Below are 18526 nucleotides of genomic sequence, written 5' to 3' on the forward strand. Positions count from 1 at the left end.
CCTGAAAATGAGCTAAGAAGAGCAATTGGCAGAAGATAAACATCAGTAAGAGGAGTTTGGAATGGGTGGGAGAAGAGATGGTGCCAGGAGCTGGGTGTTCTGGGCAGGGAAGGGGTGCTGTTGCCTGTGTCTTAGTGTGAGAAATTGTATCCTTTCCCTTCTGTGCAGGCACCTAGCTGTTTGGTTTGAATATGAGGTTCACACTAGGATTTGCACTGAGGAGGGGCAGGGCACCAGGTATGAGTGGTGGTGAAGAGCAGAGAGTCTCCAGTGGTGTCTGGTTAGGATGGCCATTCTACAAACATGAAGACGCTCTTGGTTGTGAATTCATGTGTGCAGGGTAGGGTGTCCATTTTCTGATCTGTTCTCTCATTTCTATTCTAGCTTTTGAAAGGAAAATAAAAACCTGGTCCTCTGAAGTGAATGTCAATAATCAGATCTACCAAAGTGTTCACCCATTTCAGAATAAACCACCCTTTACTTCCATCTGCACCCTCCAAAACCTTTGAAGTCTGGTTATTTATGCCCTTCATGTTTTGGCTGGCCTGGACTCCTTGGTGTAACCTTTCTCCCTTGTGGGGAATATCACTGAGGTGCTGTGTAGAATTTAGGACTTCCTCTGGGTAAGAATGGGGGAGAAATTTAGGATTTGTGTTGGGCAAAGAAAAGAGGTTAAAAAGAATTCCTACTGTGAACTTTTCTCCTCTTGCCCAGGGCAGAGGGCTATCTTTCTTGAGGGAGACCTTCTCTTCATTGGCTGCCAAGTGAACTAATTCAAGTGTAAAGATTGATGTTGCTGGAATAGCCTGCAATTTGCACGTGTACTCAGATTCAAGATTGTCTTTCTGCAAGGGGACTAAAATTATGACATACCTGGGCTGTGAATACAGATCAGAAGTTTCCAGAAGTTTGGTCTAGAATTAAAGACATACAGTACATTTTCCCTTTTTTAAGTGTTCAAGTTCAAGAGAAGGGAAATAGATATGGTTCTTGTTTGTAAGCATATGGTCTTGTGTGGCTAGCCATGGTGTTGGTGGAAGCCCTCACAATTATCTGTTGGTTCATGAGAAAGTGGTCACTTCACAGTTCCACTTGACAATTAGTAAAGGATGGTGTGTTTTGTAATCCCCATGGAATCTTTTACATTTCAATAGGGTTAATTAAATCTGCCATATTAAAGTGTAAATTTTATGTCCAGGTCAATGAACCTAAAAGGAGAGGCTGGAGCAAACTAAAACTAATTGAGTTTGAGTATTAACCCAACCACGTACTAATGTACGGTAGACAAACCCTGCTTCCTAGGTTGATTATCAAGCATCTTCACTAAAGTTTTAACTTAAAATTTGGTCTTATGCTTTTCATATTTTCTTTGGGCATTTTTTTAAATCTCTAAGATGCTTTTCTGGATGCTGTCAATGACAGCATTTCAGAATTCACCAGAGTATTGAAAACAGCTCTTTGTGAAATGCTTTCGAAATTTCCCATAGGCTCATGAAATATCGAGTTACTCTTAGATATTTGAAATACCCTTCCCAGACTAAGCTGCCTCATTTTGTGGTTTAGCCCCATAAATTTATGATTCTTAGCTATTTGAACTTTAAATCAAAGTAAAACAAAACCAATGAGCACTTTCGTTAATTTATAAGTAATTATGTGAATTTACGTATTTTAGCCATCTGGAAAGTGGGTTGTATGATATGGGCAGATAAATATTTTTATTATATACAAAAACTCTGTTGAAGTTTACATTCACCTGGAAACATCTTTAGAGAAACATATTCTACTTTATTCAATATTCTAAAATATTTAGGAAAAACAGCGTTTTCTACCTTGGGGGGAAAAGGACTTAATGAGCTCTTCAAAGAAAATACAATCCCCTTTTTCCTGTCAAATAGTTCTAATAACCTGTGTGTCATATAGAATATGTTTTTCCCAAATAAGCTTCCTGTTGTTAAACCAACGTATTATTTAGGAGGAGAATGTCATTCACCCCAAGAAAGTACGTCTGCCTTAAGGGAAAAATTTTTAAAAACAATAGATAAATTAGAGAGGATTACTAAATTATAATAGGATTTGCAGCTATATTTCTTTGAATTAGGGGCAACCGTAATCCGTTCAGATTTGCTTCCATCTGTCATTAGCTACTTGAGCAAGCTTCGATGGGGAGGGGTGAGAAAGTTTTAGTCTAATGAGTCATTGGTTGGTGAAGATCAATCTCAGAATATGATGAAACTTTTTTTCTGGCAGTCAAGTTAGCAAGTAAAACCAACACACATGAAACAGAATAATTACATGCAACCCTGTCTTGGGAGGAGTTTCTTTTTTAAGATATGTTTAAGCAAATACTGACACCTTGGATTTTTTATTATTTCAGATGTTCAGCTTCTTAGAATGGTGATAAGCTGCTTGACTAATAGTTGAGTAAGGCTTTGGTTAAATGAACGCAAAGAAGAGGGATGTACCTGGTGTGTGTGTGTTGTGGGAGATAGGCTAGGGGTAGAATATCCATTCATTCTGCATTTCCTTAAATATTAATTCTGATGCTATGAAAAACACTGTGTTGGATGCTATTTTAGATGGGTTATCAGGCATAGGTTTTCTCGTCACGGAGCCTTAGAGTCCAGGCGGGGATTAACCACCTGTATACGCAGAGCAATTATCATATAAGTGGGAGTAGTGTTGGGCTAATCCAGCTTGGAGGAGCTACTCCAAGTGGAGGAGCTGAGCTGGGAAGGACTTGATTACCTTAAGATTTACCTGACAACAAAGTATAGGAAGCAGTGGGGCAGGAGACTAGGGTCAGGGAGATGGTTAGGAAGAGATTTCAGTAGTTAGATAAGACAGAGTAAGGTCTCCAGTTAGAACAGGATCAGGAAGGAAGAGGTGATGAATAGGCAGATTCTTGAGAAATTACATGGCCCTAGAAGCCGGAAGGCTTTGAGATGACGTTAGGAGGACACTGAAAGAGAGGGAACCATCTGTTTTGGTTTGAGTTCAGTTTCTAGCACATCGAGTTTGAGGTGCTAGTGGAACATGTAGGCACAAGTGCCCAGTGAACAGTTGAAAAATCAAGCTGCATCTCAAGAATTCTGGGTCTGAGCTGGGGACCCTTTTGTTTGGAGGGAATGTGGTGAAATGAGAGGTGCCTTAGACTAGGGAAGAGGTCGTTAGGAGAAGAGAAGTGAGGATTCATGAGCTGTGAATTAGGTGGGAAAAAATGCCAGCAAAAGCGTAGAAGAACCCACAAGACCGTACAATAATCCTGGAAACTATGGATTTCCTCTCTGAGTGTGTGAAAATTGCCACTTTCCTCCTTGGAGGACAGATTATTTGCAAGGTCAGAAATTACAGGGAAATCAAAAGGGGAGATCGGCCTTTTAAAAAGTAAATATTACTGTGCCTAGCAGGGCTATTTCAGGAGGCTAGTGAACGTGAATGAGTTTGAGTTGTGGGTAGGTGAAAGGGAAATGGAATTGGTGGGGATAGACCATTGCCTTTTTACCCCAAGGCTTTGAGTAGATAAGGGAAGATGAGAGATCAGTTAATAGGTTGAGAAGTGTATGCAACAATGATTTTTATTGATTTTAAAGAAAAGAGAGAATTTAGTACAATTAAAGACTTAAAACAGAGCTTCTCAGAGTGTGGACTATAGACTTCTGGGCATACCCAAGGCCCTCACTGGGGTCTGTGAGGTAATGTTGTTAGGAAGATGCTTCCATTTCTCTTGCATTGACATTTGTACTGAGGGTACAAAAGCAATTGTTGGTAACTCTTCTCATGCCTTAGGTGCACATCAAAGTAGGGGCACCTGCTGTACTAGAGCTAGGCGTGATATTTTTCACCACCGTGCATTAGCATTAAAAATAACAAAACACTGATAATAAGGTTATTAAATCTTGACCCTTGACTGATCTTTGTAATAGCCTGTGTGATGAAATGGGAAGTCCCCATAAAGCACTGCTACTGCATGCTGAAGTGTGATGGTGGTCTCAAGGAAAACCAGTTCTGTGATTGTTTGAATTACAAGCTGACCTAGCCAGTTTTTTTTAATGGGACACCATTTTTGCCTGAAAGAATGACTGGCAAGCCATGGTTATTCAGAATTGGGTATTAGACCCACATTTTCTCAAAAAGAAGCTATAAATGAGTGTGTCATTTCAATTAAAAAACAAAACTGACAGGGATTACTTCCTAATGATAAAATGTGACCTTTTAAGTGAAAAAATTAGGTTTTTGGGAATTTGTATCTGTCACATTGAGCTTGATGGCTTCCCAGGACTTTTCATTTGAGATGTGGTGATTATATTAATGTGATATTTTGGTATCATATAATAAAACGTGTCAGCACTTGCAAGATCTGCAAAACCAATATTTTCCAAATCATCAGTGCATGTTAAAAAATCATGCATGGGTAAAAATATTTGAAGCTTATAATAGACCATTGACTTTTTACTGTAACAGAGTTTAAAAAGTGTATTGATTTGGATTCAAAGTCAACTCTACAACTAACCTTTAAGAATTGCTGCTTGTCAAGTTTGGTGAGGTATCAAAGAAAAATATCTGTAATTAATTGAGAAGGCTCCTCCCTTTCCCAGCTACCTATCTCTTTGAGGCCATAGTTCTTCACGTGCTTTAACCAAATATATTACAACAGATTGAATGCAGAAGCAGACATGAGAATCTAGCTGTCTTCTATTAAACCAGACATTAAAAAGAATTTGTAGAAGTATTAAAACAGTGTCATTCTTAACTTTTTAAATTGAAAATATTTTGGGGATGCCTGGCTGGCCAGATTGTTAGAGCATGTGACTCTTGATCTTGGGGTTGTTTAGTTTAAGTCCCATACTGGTTGTAAAGGTTACTTAAAAATAAAACCTTTGAAAAAAAATTCTTTTTATTAAAAATAAAAACATGTTTAACATGTAAGTTTTACAAACTTAAAATGAATTACCATAGATTTTTAAAAATTCTTAGTTTTAATTTCTAATATGATAAATGTCAACCCACATATCCCAAAGTTCTCTGAAATCCTCAATTCTTAGGAGTGAACCGTGAGACAAAAAATTTGAGAACCCACTGGCTTTGAGGAAGGAAAAGAAGATGGGGAGAAAATAAAAAGAGATGAGAAAATTGACCCAGAGTCTGATAGTTATCTAGACTTGAGGGGATGAGGACTTGATAAGTGGCAGTATGACTGGAAAGAAAAAGGCTGGTTCAGGAGACAATTTGAAAGAGAAATGTTTAAGATTTGGTGACAGTTTCAATATGGGGTAAATGGGATGAAGAACTTTAACTTGTGTGATAACTATGTTTTTGTATTGAGGGTTAGAAACCAGTTATTGACAGTCAGCTCATGTTCATGGGTAGATGCTCCTCTATAAATACTATTTTGGAAATTCAAGGAGTGGGGAAGGTGGCTTAAGAGAAGGAGCAGTCAGGAAGAAACAGGAAAATGCTTCTAAACAGAAGGCAAGGGGGGCAAGATGTTTAGCAAGAAACAGGTCATGGATATTTAGAAGTAGAGGAAGGGACTGTGTCTCATTTAACAGACTTGATTCAGAAGGTACGCATCTTAGAAACTGATATTTAATCAGTTGCTCAAGGTTACATGGTGTAAGTGGCTGAGCATTGTCAACAGTGCCCAAGCCCATAGAGTTTGAGGAGGATGAGAGCAGATAAAGCTTCTCTTGATAGAATGATCTTTGGTCATCCCCAGGGACCCCCATGGTTCTAACAGAGTTGGACTTTGAGAATAGAGAATGAGGAGATGGGAAATGAAAGCAGTTAAGTATAGGCCGAGTGGGAACAGTTTGATAATTTTTTAAAAAGTAGGAAATTTGTTGTTTTGAAGGAATAGTAAGTTCAGAAAAAGTTATGTAAGGCAGAAAAGTCATGCACAAAAACTACTTTTTGTTAGGTAAGAGAAATATAGACACAATTGAATATAGAGAGAAGTGTGCGAAACCAGAAAAAGAAATAATAGTGAGAAAGTGGGCTCTTGGCGTTAAAGTTAGTAGAAATAATAACCCAACTTTGATATAATATCTCAAAGATGCTTGGTATATAAGGTACTTTCTCACTTTTTTAAGTTCACAACCTACAGGTAGTTATGGCCACTTCCCTTATGGGGAAATTGAGTGTTAGAGAAGTTCACATTGTTAGTCCAGAGTAGCTTTGGCAGGGAGAAGTCCTTTCTTGGACTATAGGGAAGGATGAGGGGGTAGTTATAAGGGGCACAAATGGATTAGAAGTTACGATGGCAGTAACTGGGAGCTGGTCAGTTTATGGACTGTACCTGAGTGTTGGTGCTGCAAATCTAAGAAGTGTGATTAGGTAAAAAGAGACAGGAAATGACCCAAGAAATTCTCTTTGCCTTTCTCCACTTGAATACTCCATTATGGTGTGATTGAAGATTCCATGAAAACATTATTGGGAAGCAATATCACTCTTCACTTGTCTAATGCATTCCCAGGAAGTGGGAGGCCAATTATTCTTTCAACTCCAAATACAGCAGTCATAAATTCTTTGGATATTTAAATTCGTGAGATGTAAAGTGTTGGTAAGAAATAATGTCTTTCTCTCCAGTTCTTATCCCACTGGTTTTGGGTCAGGTACACCTATTATTGATGAGTGATTTAATATTGACTACACGAATAAAATACTTTCCATTTAGAATGTCCCAATTGATTTTGGTTTAGGGGTCGTTTTGGAGTAAGAATGAGCTCTAAGAAAATCTTACCCGACTGTTCAAATCTCAGTATTTGGTGGTGGACTGTGGAAGTAGAAATGCATTTTAATTTCACAGCGCAGCCTATCAGTGTGAGTTTGTAGGCAACTCATCTCTCCCAAAATGGCACTGCCACTCTTCACCCAAGGGTCCTTCTGCCAGAATGAAAAGTTCAGAGAGCGAAAGCTCTGTGTTAAGGGAGGGGAGAATGTGGATGGCTTGACATGGATTAAGGAATTCAAACTGAAGGGGGCTTCTGAGGGGAAGGTCACTAGAATGACATTGGAGAAAAGAGAGTAATATGAAAAGACCGTTGGAAAGCTTTTGGACAAAATGAAATTGCAGTGACCTACTGGTTGCTAAGCCTGAAATAAAAGATGTCTGTTCATTCATCCGGAACCCAGGGAAGGTTTTGGAACTTTGGTGGCATCCACGTCCAGGCTGAATAATTAAGAGAACAAATTGATAATGAACTTGCGGGTGTCCTGTCAATTCAGACATTAAACCTGTTGCCACAGCTCCCAACTTGTCTGAAGAGGAAAGGCTTGAGTGAGGAGTCCGTTGTCTTTGCATAAATATATATGTTTTAATGAAAACCATGGCAATTTGGGGTGTCTACGGACACAGTGTGGAGGCAAGCAGTGACTCCTTAGGGGGCACCCTATCTCCCAGGGACTTATGTGGATTGCAGGATCTTAGAGTGAGTCCCATGTGAGCAATAGGCTATGGCCTCATTTGTCGTCAGGGTAAATTTTGTGGCAGCCAAGCCTATGCAGCTGTTCTGTGTGTCTCCACAGCAGCTGCCAACTGGGAGTAGTTTCTGGCACTTTCCCTGGAGTTTCAGGTTGAACCAGAAGCTAGACATTCAGGGGCACTTTCACAGAGAGCAGGCTAGACATAATTTCAAAGGAAAGGGGGGTGTAGAGTAGAGAAACTGCTGTGTCTGCCCCCTTACCCACTTCTTCCCCTTTCCATCTGCATCCTCTTCTCTCCCTCTGGTCCAGCTGCCACCTGAGATAAAAGAGCTGCCCTGCCTGAGCCTTGGGGCAAGGGAGGGTGGGACTGATCCTGTTCTGAAGTGGTTCAGCCTTGGATGTGCCTGAGTTTCGCTGATTTGGTTTGGTTCCTGCCTGCTTCTCCCAAATGCCCAAGTACCTTGGGAATCAAAATATGGTTGGAAATCTCTGGTGGGAAGGGACCTTTTGTCGAGTGGCCTTCTGGGTGTGGTTGGGTATGGTTGACCTGCCCTGGGGTGCTCTCTTACCCCCTTTGGCTTAGGGCCACTGCCCTTCCTGTTGTGAGTTTAACACAAATGATCTAAAAACATGTGGGCTCTCTTAACCCAGAACAACCAAGCCTTGGTTATTTTACCCCTGCAGTTTTCAAGAGCAACTAAAGAAACATCCAAACTGGCAAACCCCAATTCTTGCCACAAACATTGGGAGCTCTTGAGGGTAACCAATGGGTGGGATGCTTTTCCTTCCTTGAAGGTACAGCCAGCCTGATCCCTTGTAGTTGCTGCCCTGGGAGCATGACTGAGTAAAAATGATATGCGAGTGAGACTAATACAGACAATCTACTCAGCTCTACTTGTTTTGATTTTGAGGTTCCTTACAAAAGGCGACGTTAGCATTGAACTTCGGTGGTGACATCATAGCTCATAGGTAACACTGCTATTTTATACTTTCCTCATGTTATATTTCTAAGACTTGCTATCTGCAGATTTCCATATGTAGGAAAAACTGGTTCATGAACATATGGGTTTGCATCTCTAGACGATTAACAAAAAGGAACAAAACATTAAGATGAGTGAGTATATAACAGGTTGCATATTGTTCTTAAGTTTGAACTTCTGTAAGCAGAGTTTGCTTTATACGTTATTTCATTCCTTGATGGATGCTGATTTTAAAAATATAGGAGAGGTGTTAGAATGACATGAATATCATTTCATCACCGGTATTTAAGTTCCCTCAGGCTTTTGGATACAAGGTTAACCTATAGCTCAACATTTAAACCGAACAATACAGTTCTTCTTAGTGCAAAAGGCAAGATGGCCAGCTCCTTGGGTGGGGGCAGGGGGGAAGAGAAGGGAAAGGTTGCAAGCACGCCCCGTGACCTTCAGGTTAACCTTGCTTCCATGCATCACTGTGGAGTGTGCAGAGAACACAGCCTGATTGCTCTCTATCTCCACGTGAACAGCAGAGTGTATTACTGGGCCTTGTCTCTTGGGACACATTTCGCTGGGATTTGAAATCTTTGAGAGAGGATTCCTGATGATTGACCCTTGAGTTCAAGTCCCGGTTCTGACTTTTACTGCTGTGGGGTATGCACAGCACGTTTCCACCAAAGTAGTTCTGCCCGTGCTTTGGTGAACCAGAGCTTGGATTCCAGTTTTACCCCAGCCTCTGAGCAGCCTGAGTCTCTGCCAGCATGGCACTTGGGTTGAACTTTATTTTAGGCTCCTGTGGGCATTGGCCACCCTGTGCTCTTAAAAGAGTTAAGAAGAAAAGCAGGCCCCTTTGGTAGCCTGTAGTGTACTCGTTTTTCACATGCCGTGGAAATAGGAATTGCTATCATATAATCACACTGCATTCTGATTCAGGTCAAATATTTCACTCTTTGCACTTGGCGTTTTTTCTCTTTTACTGTTTTCTTAACCTGTCACAGCCTCTTAATTAGAATGTATTGCTAGAGGTCCGGCAGCATTGTCAAACTTTGTGCATTTTATAAAAAATACACAAAAGCACCAGACAAGCAGCTGTAGTGCCAGCTCCTCCAGATGCAAAACTGAAATTCCCCAGAGGGGCATCTTCATTGTTTTCTTTCTTTGTTCCAGAAGCAAAGGCCGATAATGAACCGAGCTGTTCTCCGGCAGCTCAAGAACTGTTGACAAGGCTGGGATTTTTACTGGGAGAAGGGATCCCAAGTGCCACACACATAACCATTGAAGAAAACAATGAGACCATGGTAATGCCCGAGGAAGACACCGCATATCATACCTGCTCAGAGGATGCGTGAAGGCATAGCCATCTTCTCCGCCTCCCCGAGGGGGCAGTCACTGTTCAGGCAAAGGAGTCTGGGCTGTCGTGTATTGAAATTTCCTTCAACAGTTGTGGTTTCTGCTTCAGGGGGGTGGGGGTGGTGTGGAGAGGCAGAAGGGTGCAGAACTTCGGGATGTGTCCACATTAACCTTCAAGTTACCACCCCGGGAAGAGCAGCTCAATGAATTTAAGTGGCCGAGAGATTCCCATAGTCATGATGCTACTTTTATCTTCCTAATGCTGTTCTTCTCAGCTGGCTACTCTGGGATATGCTTTCGTGTGTGTGTGTGTGTGTGTGTGTGTGTGTGTGTGTGTTTAAGCAGTTGAGATTTTGGAGGGTCAGCGGGATGAGGAATTGTAGGAGATGAGGCAGAGACAAAATAAGATGGAATCAAATGGCTTGTGCACGGGAGAGTGCTTGGCATCCTAGGGAACCAGGAGCCTGCTGCTTCTGAATCGAGATGTGTCTGTTTGCATGGCAATGAGGGGCCAGAGCCCCCACCCCCACCCCCCCAGGGAGGGTCCCTGGGAGGGTGTCACGCACTGATTGAGATGGCGGTGGCCACCAGCCTCCTTGCCCTGATCGCAGAGCCCATAAATCTTCAGGAGTTGAATTGGGCTGCAGTGCTCGTGAAACATTACAAAAACCAGAGTTCCCAGGTTTTCCGTACAGAGGTCAAAGAACCCATTTGTCTTCTGCAGGCTTTAAATGAAAGGAAGTCTGCCTGTTTGCTATTTCTATTTTATGAATGTGCGTTCCCACTAAATTATTTCTAAGACTGCCCTTTTAAAATAATAATAATCATCATCATCATCATCACAGGGTGGGGGACAGGACAAAGATATTTCTCTTGTAAAATTTGAAAGAGCACATCTATATGAAGCCCCTTCTATTTAAAAAAAAAATACAAAACTGTTTTTCCATGTTCCTGTTTTTAGTTTTTCTGTTTGGGCGTCAGAAACAAAAGACTGTGTAGAAGCATCCTGTGTGAAGCCGTGCTAACTCCTCCTTCCATTCGTCTTGCAGTGCACAGCTCTGAGCCAAGGCATCAGTCCTTGCTCCACACTAACAAGCAGCACCGCATCTCCTAGCACCGATAGCCCCTGCTCAACCTTGAATAGCTGTGTCAGCAAGACGGCAGCCAACAAAAGTCCCTGTGAGACCATTAGCAGCCCTAGTTCCACCCTGGAAAGCAAGGACAGTGGAATTATAGGTAAGAAGCACACGGCTCGGTAACGTAACGGCTCAGCGCACGTCAGCCAGAGCATTCAGCAGGCACTTCTTAAGAGGATTTGAGCATGGTCTGTGAAGGTCGGTGTGCCAGGGCCCGCCCTGCTCTCTGCAGACGGCACTGGCTCCGTGGACAGCCGAGAGGATGAAGCATCAGCTTTTACATTCCTTGGTGTCTATTTTTATAACACTGGGCTCATTTGGTTAAAAAATCTCCAGATCGGATCTGGCCTGTGACGTTAAAAAATCTGACCTCCTCATCGATTAAGTCCATCTGTTGGGGATATGGTCCCACTAGGACGTAGAACGGGGCAATAAACCTGCATTTTGAGGTGTCTTCCTAACCCAATCTCAAGGTCCTTTTATTTCCTCACTTATTTCCAGGTATTTGTTCTTGAATTTCCTTTCATGGGATCTGACCACTCTTTTTTTTTTTTTTTTTTTTTTAATTTGTATTTATTTATGATAGTCACAGAGAGAGAGAGAGAGAGAGAGAGAGGCAGAGACACAGGCAGAGGGAGAAGCAGGCTCCAAGCACCGGGAGCCCGACATGGGATTCGATCCCGGGTCTCCAGGATTGCGTCCTGGGCCAAAGGCAGGCGCCAAACCGCTGCGCCACCCAGGGATCCCTGACCACTCTTTTTAAGGCCAGAATTTTCTCAGACTCCATCCTTTGCCCCTGCACACCGACACAAGTCTGGTTGTCCTGAATTGTGGATCAGGAGACACAGATTCTAGTCCTGACTCCTAGGGTGCTTAGCTCGGTAAACACTTGCTTAACATTCGAGTTCTTTGCACTCTTCTTTCCTTCTCTGTTAAAGAATTCTGATTAGTTCAGTAGTTTTTGGTCTCAGGTGCACATTACAATGCTGCGCTGAACATGCAGCTCCTTTTGTTTTTCTGACTTAACGCACATGTCTTTGAGGGATACTTTACATTCTAGTGTGGACTGAACCCCACTTACTTCCACATGAGTATGTATGTAGTCGAAGGGAATGACATTTGAACCCTAATTTTCTCTAGTCTTATCTGCTATTTCAAAACAAGTTGCAGGTCCATGCACTGTGTATTTTGGGGGTTGCCTCAGAAGATCTGTGAGATCACTGGGGTTGGGTTGTGGGCTCCCTGGCTGTAGAACTCACCGTAGCTTTCGGAGAGGCCCTTAGCATAAGGGTGGCTGCCTCTGCCCTCAGTTTTCATGTGGATCAGGCCCTCCCGGTAGGTTTCTGTTTCATTTGGTTTTGATTATCTTATTGGGATGCAGTCACATACCATAATATTCACTCACTGAAACCACTGAATGGTATTTGGTCTGTTCAGAGTTGTGCAACCACTGCCACAATCTGATTTCAGTACCTTTCACCCCAAAAAGAACCCCGTAGCCATTAGAAGTCACGTTCCATTCTACAGACACCCCCAGACTTGTTCAGTGTCTGTCTCCGTAGACTACCTGGTTCTGGACATCGTGTTCAAGTGGTGGTTTGAGGTTGTCATAGCGAATTTAAATTCTTTCACTTACTCTGCTGGTTTCCTGTTCCCACCTCACTCTGCTTCCCCACCTGCCATTTGGTCCAACTCGTTTTTCCCAGTGTTACCTCTGTGCTCATGCCCTCTCTGAGCTGTCACCACAGCCGAGTCCGTGGTATATTCTGCAGTAGCCAGCTGACTCCTTTGACAGCATCCTTCACTCTCCTGAAATGTCCTCTCCTCCCAAGAGTTTATCTTGTTCAAGGAGTTCAGTGCTCCATGGTATTTTGGATAGCCTGTTCTCTTTTCATTCTATGATCTGGCATGGGCATTACCCGCCTCTGATTATAGCCAAGCCAGTTTCTTGTTGTGATAGGAACTTTTTCAATGACTGAAGAGGACCCTCATGCATTCACTCTTTCCTCCCTCTCTGTTTCTCTCTCTTTCAGTGAGATACAGTGCTGCGACTTAAAAAGTATTCTAAAGAGGGAAAAGGAACAGTTGCCAGTTTGGTTTCCTGCCTTGTCAAGGAAAGATCGAGCTGCAGGAATACCAGCACTCTTAATTAGTATTTGATTTAATACATCCATCCAATCTCAGAGTGGTTATTTTCCCTATTATATACTCTCCATAGCACCTCAATATTTTCCTTCAATTTACTTGATATTTTTTTAAATTATTTTTGTTTCCCTATGGAGGGGGAGGGGATCTCATATTATTCTGGCTCTCTACTGGCCTTCTAGTAGAGAAGAGTTGAGTACTACTCAAGTCAAGAGTTGAGAGCTACTGAAGGAGCTATGCAAGATTCCCATTCCAAGTTGGCGTTGTCACATCTGTTAATGTCATTTGTATTTTAAGCTGTGTCTTGTCGTTAAACTTAAATGACAGGTTTCATGTTGTTGGGGCCGTCCATCATTCCTTGGCTGAAGTCAGACATGTTCCCTTAACTCAGCTTCACATAAAGACGGTGACGGTTGAGATGAAGTGGAGTAATGGGCAAATCTAAGTCCCTCTTGTATGGAAGGTCCCCAGCGCTGGGGATGGTGCTCCTTTCTCCTTAGCTGATCTCCTGCCGGGAGTAAGGACCATAGATGGCTGAGAGGGAAGTGCTGTGCTGGTGACCGTGTTCCTCTGCTTGCTCTCCTTCCATGACCTGCAGAACTAGATTCTGTTGCCAGGGGACACATGGGAGATGTGGTTGGTAGGAGAAGGAGAAAAAGCAAGTATTTCCTCTTCAGGCAGACTATGGCCACAGGTCTTTGAAGAGGCAGGAGTGGTGAGGCAGAGGAGGGAGAGAGCTTCCTTTGTCCTCAATCAATACAGGGTATGCAGGTTTCATGGCCTCTTCACCGAGTAGGGATCTGTGACTCAGTTGTGGTTCTGTGATTGCTGGAGGTGGGGCGTGTGGTTTTTCTACCTGAGGAACAGGACTGTTTTTATAAGGTGTAGCCTGGGAATGGCAGCCTTTAGGCATCTTAAATGTTTAACCGAATAAAATATTCAAGAACACAGTGATCTTAGTGGGCAAAGATGAAGGTGAAGATACCTTGGCTTCCTGCTTTGGAAGGCCTGGCGGCTGCTTCTAATAAGCTAATTAGGATCCGTGTTCTGAATTCCACAGGCTCTGGAGAGATGGGGAAGAAGTTTCCATTTAATTTTCCATTTCAAGTTGTTTAAGATTTGTTTATCCCTAGAGCTTGGGTTGGAGCGGCAGAAGTATCAGGGGTGGGCTGGTAACAAGTCCACACAGTTGGGGTGGCACTTCGATCTTTGGGGAGCTGCAGGTGCCCGCATGGGCTCAGAGCTGCATGTACAGTTATTAGCACTGTTTATTTAGGGCACTTAGGGGAAATTTCAAATAGTGTTAGCCCATCCTTAAACATTCCTAACCCTCTTCTTAATATGTAGGCTTATTTCCATCATGGTGATTATATTTAACCTATATATTTTTGCCCAACAGATGCCATGGAGAGGTTGCATTCCCCATGCTTATTAGCTGGCCCTCTGATGGGGCTGCCACGGGGCGCCCCCCCCCCCCAGCTCTGTTTCTGCTGGTTTTGATGTATCGCAGGTGAAGAGAATTCCCTTTTTAGGAATGGCTTAGTAGGAGAAAGGGCAGAATAATGACCATTAGAAGAATTTATTGGACTCCTTCTGGTTTTTTTGTGCAGAGGTCAGGGCTTAGCAGAACCTCCGTGCCCTCTGTTCCAACTTTATGTTGTTATGCAGAGGACAGTCCTACCTCGTCCTGTTTGAGGAGGTCCAAGTTCTTAAAATGTTCTTTAGAAGTATAATAATTCTGTCATGAGACAGTACAAATACTGTCTCAGCTGGATGGGCATAACTGAATTCCCTACAAATAGATATGTATATATTTTATATATATATATACATATATTTTATAAATATATGTATATATTTTAAAGTAAGTACAAGTATGTGTGCAAGTGTGTGTGTATATATACACACATATATACACACATACACACATATATACACACATATATACACACATACATACGTATATATTATGTCATTTGTATTTTAAGCTGTGTCTTGTCATTAAAGTTAAATGATATGTTTCATGTTCATATATATATATATATATATATATATATATAAAATGTCCTACTCTTGACATGTTAAAATAATTGGCATTACCTAGAAATTGTCTGATTTTTCAAATTTGCAAGGTGAGAACCTTCTAAATGTGAAACCATACCCAGTCAGCATAAGGTAGCTTTTTAATAACTTGCTCTAAAAGGAAAATTTGGTAAAGAAGTAGCTTTTATAGATGTTTCCTCCATGCCCAAGAATACGTTTTTCTTAGTGACACTCCTTTGAATAAACTTGCTTCTAGCTGTTAACAAGTGGAAATTGTAAACTGTATTAATCTCAGTTCAGAAAAAAATTAGGTTATACTCACTAGAATGTGTATGAAAGCCAATCTGATCGATTATTTATCTATCTTAAAGATTGATTGATTGATTTTAGAGACCAGAGAGTGTGTGAGTGGTGGGAGGGGCAGAGGGAAAGGGAGAGAGAATCCTCAAGCAGCCTCCCTGCTGAGCGTGGAGCCTGATGCAGGGTTTGATCCCAGGACCCTAATAATATCATGACCTGAGCTAAAACCAAGAGTTGGATGCTTCATCAACTGAGGCACCCAGGTATTCCCCAATCTGATTTTTTAAAAAGCATCACTGAAATCAGTGGGTTTTATCAAGCACTTTTTGATTTAAACATATTGTTTAGTTTTTGTCTGTGTCCATATCATGATCAATATTTGTGTGTGTGTATTTTTATTTATTTATTTTTTTAAAGATTTAATTTATTTACCCATGAGAGATAGAGAGAGAGAGAGAGGCAGAGACACAGGCAGACGGAGAAGCAGGCTCCATGCAGGGAGCCAGACGTGGGACTCGATCCTGGGTCTCCAGGATCAGGCCCTGAGCCGAAGGTGGTGCTAAACCGCTGAGCCACCAGGGCTGCCCCGTGTGCGTGTGCGTGTGTGTGTGTGTGTGTTTAAAAAAATAAAAGGATTAGAGACGTCTGGGTGGCTCAGTGGTTGAGCAGCTGCCTTTGGGTCAGGTCATGATCCTGGAATCCAAGATTGAGTCCCACATCAGGCTCCCTGCAATGGAGCCTGCTTCTCCCTCTGCCTGTGTCTATGCCTCTTTCTCTGTGTCTCTCATGAGTAAAAAAAATAAAATCTTAAAAAAAAAAAAAAAAAGGATTATTGATCTATTTAGGAAGAAAGGGAATGGATATTGGATGAGGAGAAACAAATAAAACCCAGCCTCCCTATCAAGATAAAAAAAAAAAAAATCCTTCCTATACATTAATAATAGATGTGCCCAGGAGAAGGACTTACAGGTAGCAATTAGAAAAATTCTGGCTGAGTAAGAGGCCATTAAAAGTTAGTCATTTGTCCCTTCCAGGCCCTTCTCTACTATCTGCTTGTACCTGCTGACATTTATAATCTCCAAATTACTTTTGTAGTATTCCAGATCTGTTTCTTTTTGAGAGTTGGTGTTAGGACAGCTCTATGAAGGAGGAGGGGTTTTCCGAGTGGGTGGTGTCCACATCTCCCCCACTGGGGCATGTCTCCCACACAAAGCAGGTGTGTTGTTCACCTGCCCAGCTTCCCAATACCTGAGCCACCACATTCCAACAGGCCCGATAGCTTTCAGGAGATTAAGTACTGAGAATATGAAGAGGGTAAAGAATTTAGGCTCTTCCTGCTGCCTTTCCCTTTTCTCTGGTGGGGAGATGGGGTGCAGCTTGTGTTTTTGCTCTTTCTCCCTTTGAAGCTGGAAGGCAGGTGTAAGTTTAGGCAGAGGAATACCTTCACAGGAACATTTCTCCTGTAAAAGTGGCTTGCAGGAAATACTGGATACTTGATGAACATCCTGCTGGCACTTAACCAACTGAGGGAAACTCTAGTTTGATAATATTTGTTTTTCTGGCCAGTTGCTTAGGATATTAAAAAAAAGTTTATCGTGGTCTGACTTTGATCTTCCGTGACTCAACTCTACTCCCTTCTGGGCTTGTAAATGAAATTGATTCCTGAGGTAGCTAGAGACCTTTTGTTCCTTGTATTTCCTGGACTTTGTGTGCCAGGGGAGATGATCAGATGCAGAGAGAGACGCATACAAAGAGGAATTAATTGTATTTTATTTTCATTTTTAACTTGTTGTAAATCCTGCCCTTTTGATTTTATGCTAATACTGCTTTGTTGCCACCTGTATTGCCCTGCTTGCTACTAAATTGAAATGCTTTGAAATTGATTTGGTAATAACTATTTAGAGTGTTTCAGATCTGTGTTAATATTCATTTTGCTGCATTGCCTGCAATTTAAAAAATCATGCCTTAATTATAGAAGCTTTTTTTTTTTATCTCTTGGGTGAGGGAGGAAAATTTGTCTTTACATATGTAATTTGGTAATACACTTAATGGAAAGAAATCCTTAGCCATGATTTGAGACAGTAGAATGCCTGCTGTACTTGTATTCACACTGTGGTTGGATTCTTCAGGTGGCCGTTCTGTTGGTGCAGCAAGCATTTATTGGCACCTACTATGTACCAGGAGCAAGTTTGTTCAGTACTGGTACAATAAATTTCAGGTTCAGTATCTGTTTCAAAACTTGTCCACCTGTGGAACCAAAGAGTGGTCTTCTGCCCTTGGAGACCTGGACAAGTTATCAATTACTGAAAAGGTTTAAAACATGGCAGTGATTGTCACTTCTTGATGGAGGGATGTATGCTGTAGGTGCATAATACCAACCACTGATGGTGCCTTGTGCTCTTTACTGGAAGAGTGCAGAACTCTGTGGAGTCATTCGACTGTGTCCGAAGCTCCAGTGTCTATGCCTCCAGTATACAGGGTAGGTGAAGCTTTATGGAAACAAGGCAGTTGTGTGTTATGGCTAGAAAACTGCTTGTTGTGTAAGTCCACAGGCTTTTCTCTGGAGGCTGTTACTTGCTGTGTCTGACTGGGTTGGGCAGTGTGGCCTGTCTTCCCCTCCTCCAGTTCCCTGTCCCTGTCGGTCCTTGAGGTGTTTCCACAGTCCAAGGGACTGACAGATGCCACTGTGAGCTGTGGCTCGGGTCCCTGGCCTCGCTGCATGTCCTAGCAGAGCGTGCCTTGCGCAAGGCTGGCAACCCCGAGCCAGAGATGTAGGTACAGAGATCTGTCTGCCGCGAGCCGAAGCACAGCACCCCTGGGCAAGGCCACAGGCCGACTGCTCTCTGCCTGGAAGTTGTGCAAAGAGAAGCCACAGGTGACTCAGGCCACCTTCCCTGTGGCCTTCCGGGGGGGGGGGGGGGGGGGGTCTTCCCCGGGGTCCTCTCCTTGGTGGGCTGAGGGAGGTAAAAGCAGTGCCTCCAGGTGAGCCGACTGTGTTCCTGTGTGGTTGGTTGGTTTGCAGGTGGGGCAGACGGAGAAGCCCAGTCTCACGTTTCTCTCTGAAGGTTTCAGGCAGGCTGGTTTCATCTCCGGCAGGCCTGCCCTTTGCCACTTGGGGAAACCCAAAATTCGTCATGGCAGCCGGAACCATGGAAG

General features: G+C 42.6%; 1 protein-coding gene across 8 annotated transcripts in view; it reads left to right on the forward strand.

Moving 5' to 3' along the window:
• TANC1 (tetratricopeptide repeat, ankyrin repeat and coiled-coil containing 1) overlaps nucleotides 1-18526 on the forward strand; it is a 226744-nt gene that overhangs the window by 140865 nt on the left and 67353 nt on the right. For 5 of the 8 annotated variants that reach the window (XM_049106149.1, XM_049106146.1, XM_049106148.1 and 2 more), the window contains 2 exons: nucleotides 9564-9694; nucleotides 10796-10982. The exons of 1 other annotated variant lie outside the window; for it this stretch is intronic. In XM_049106149.1, coding sequence (XP_048962106.1) covers nucleotides 9564-9694; nucleotides 10796-10982 — 318 coding nt within the window. The remainder of the gene's footprint in view (nucleotides 1-9563; nucleotides 9695-10795; nucleotides 10983-18526) is intronic. 2 more of the 8 variants (XM_049106147.1, XM_025471123.3) reach the window with 1 other exon arrangement.

This window comes from Canis lupus, chromosome 36 (genome assembly GCF_003254725.2).
Source record: "Canis lupus dingo isolate Sandy chromosome 36, ASM325472v2, whole genome shotgun sequence".
Lineage (NCBI taxonomy): Eukaryota > Metazoa > Chordata > Mammalia > Carnivora > Canidae > Canis > Canis lupus.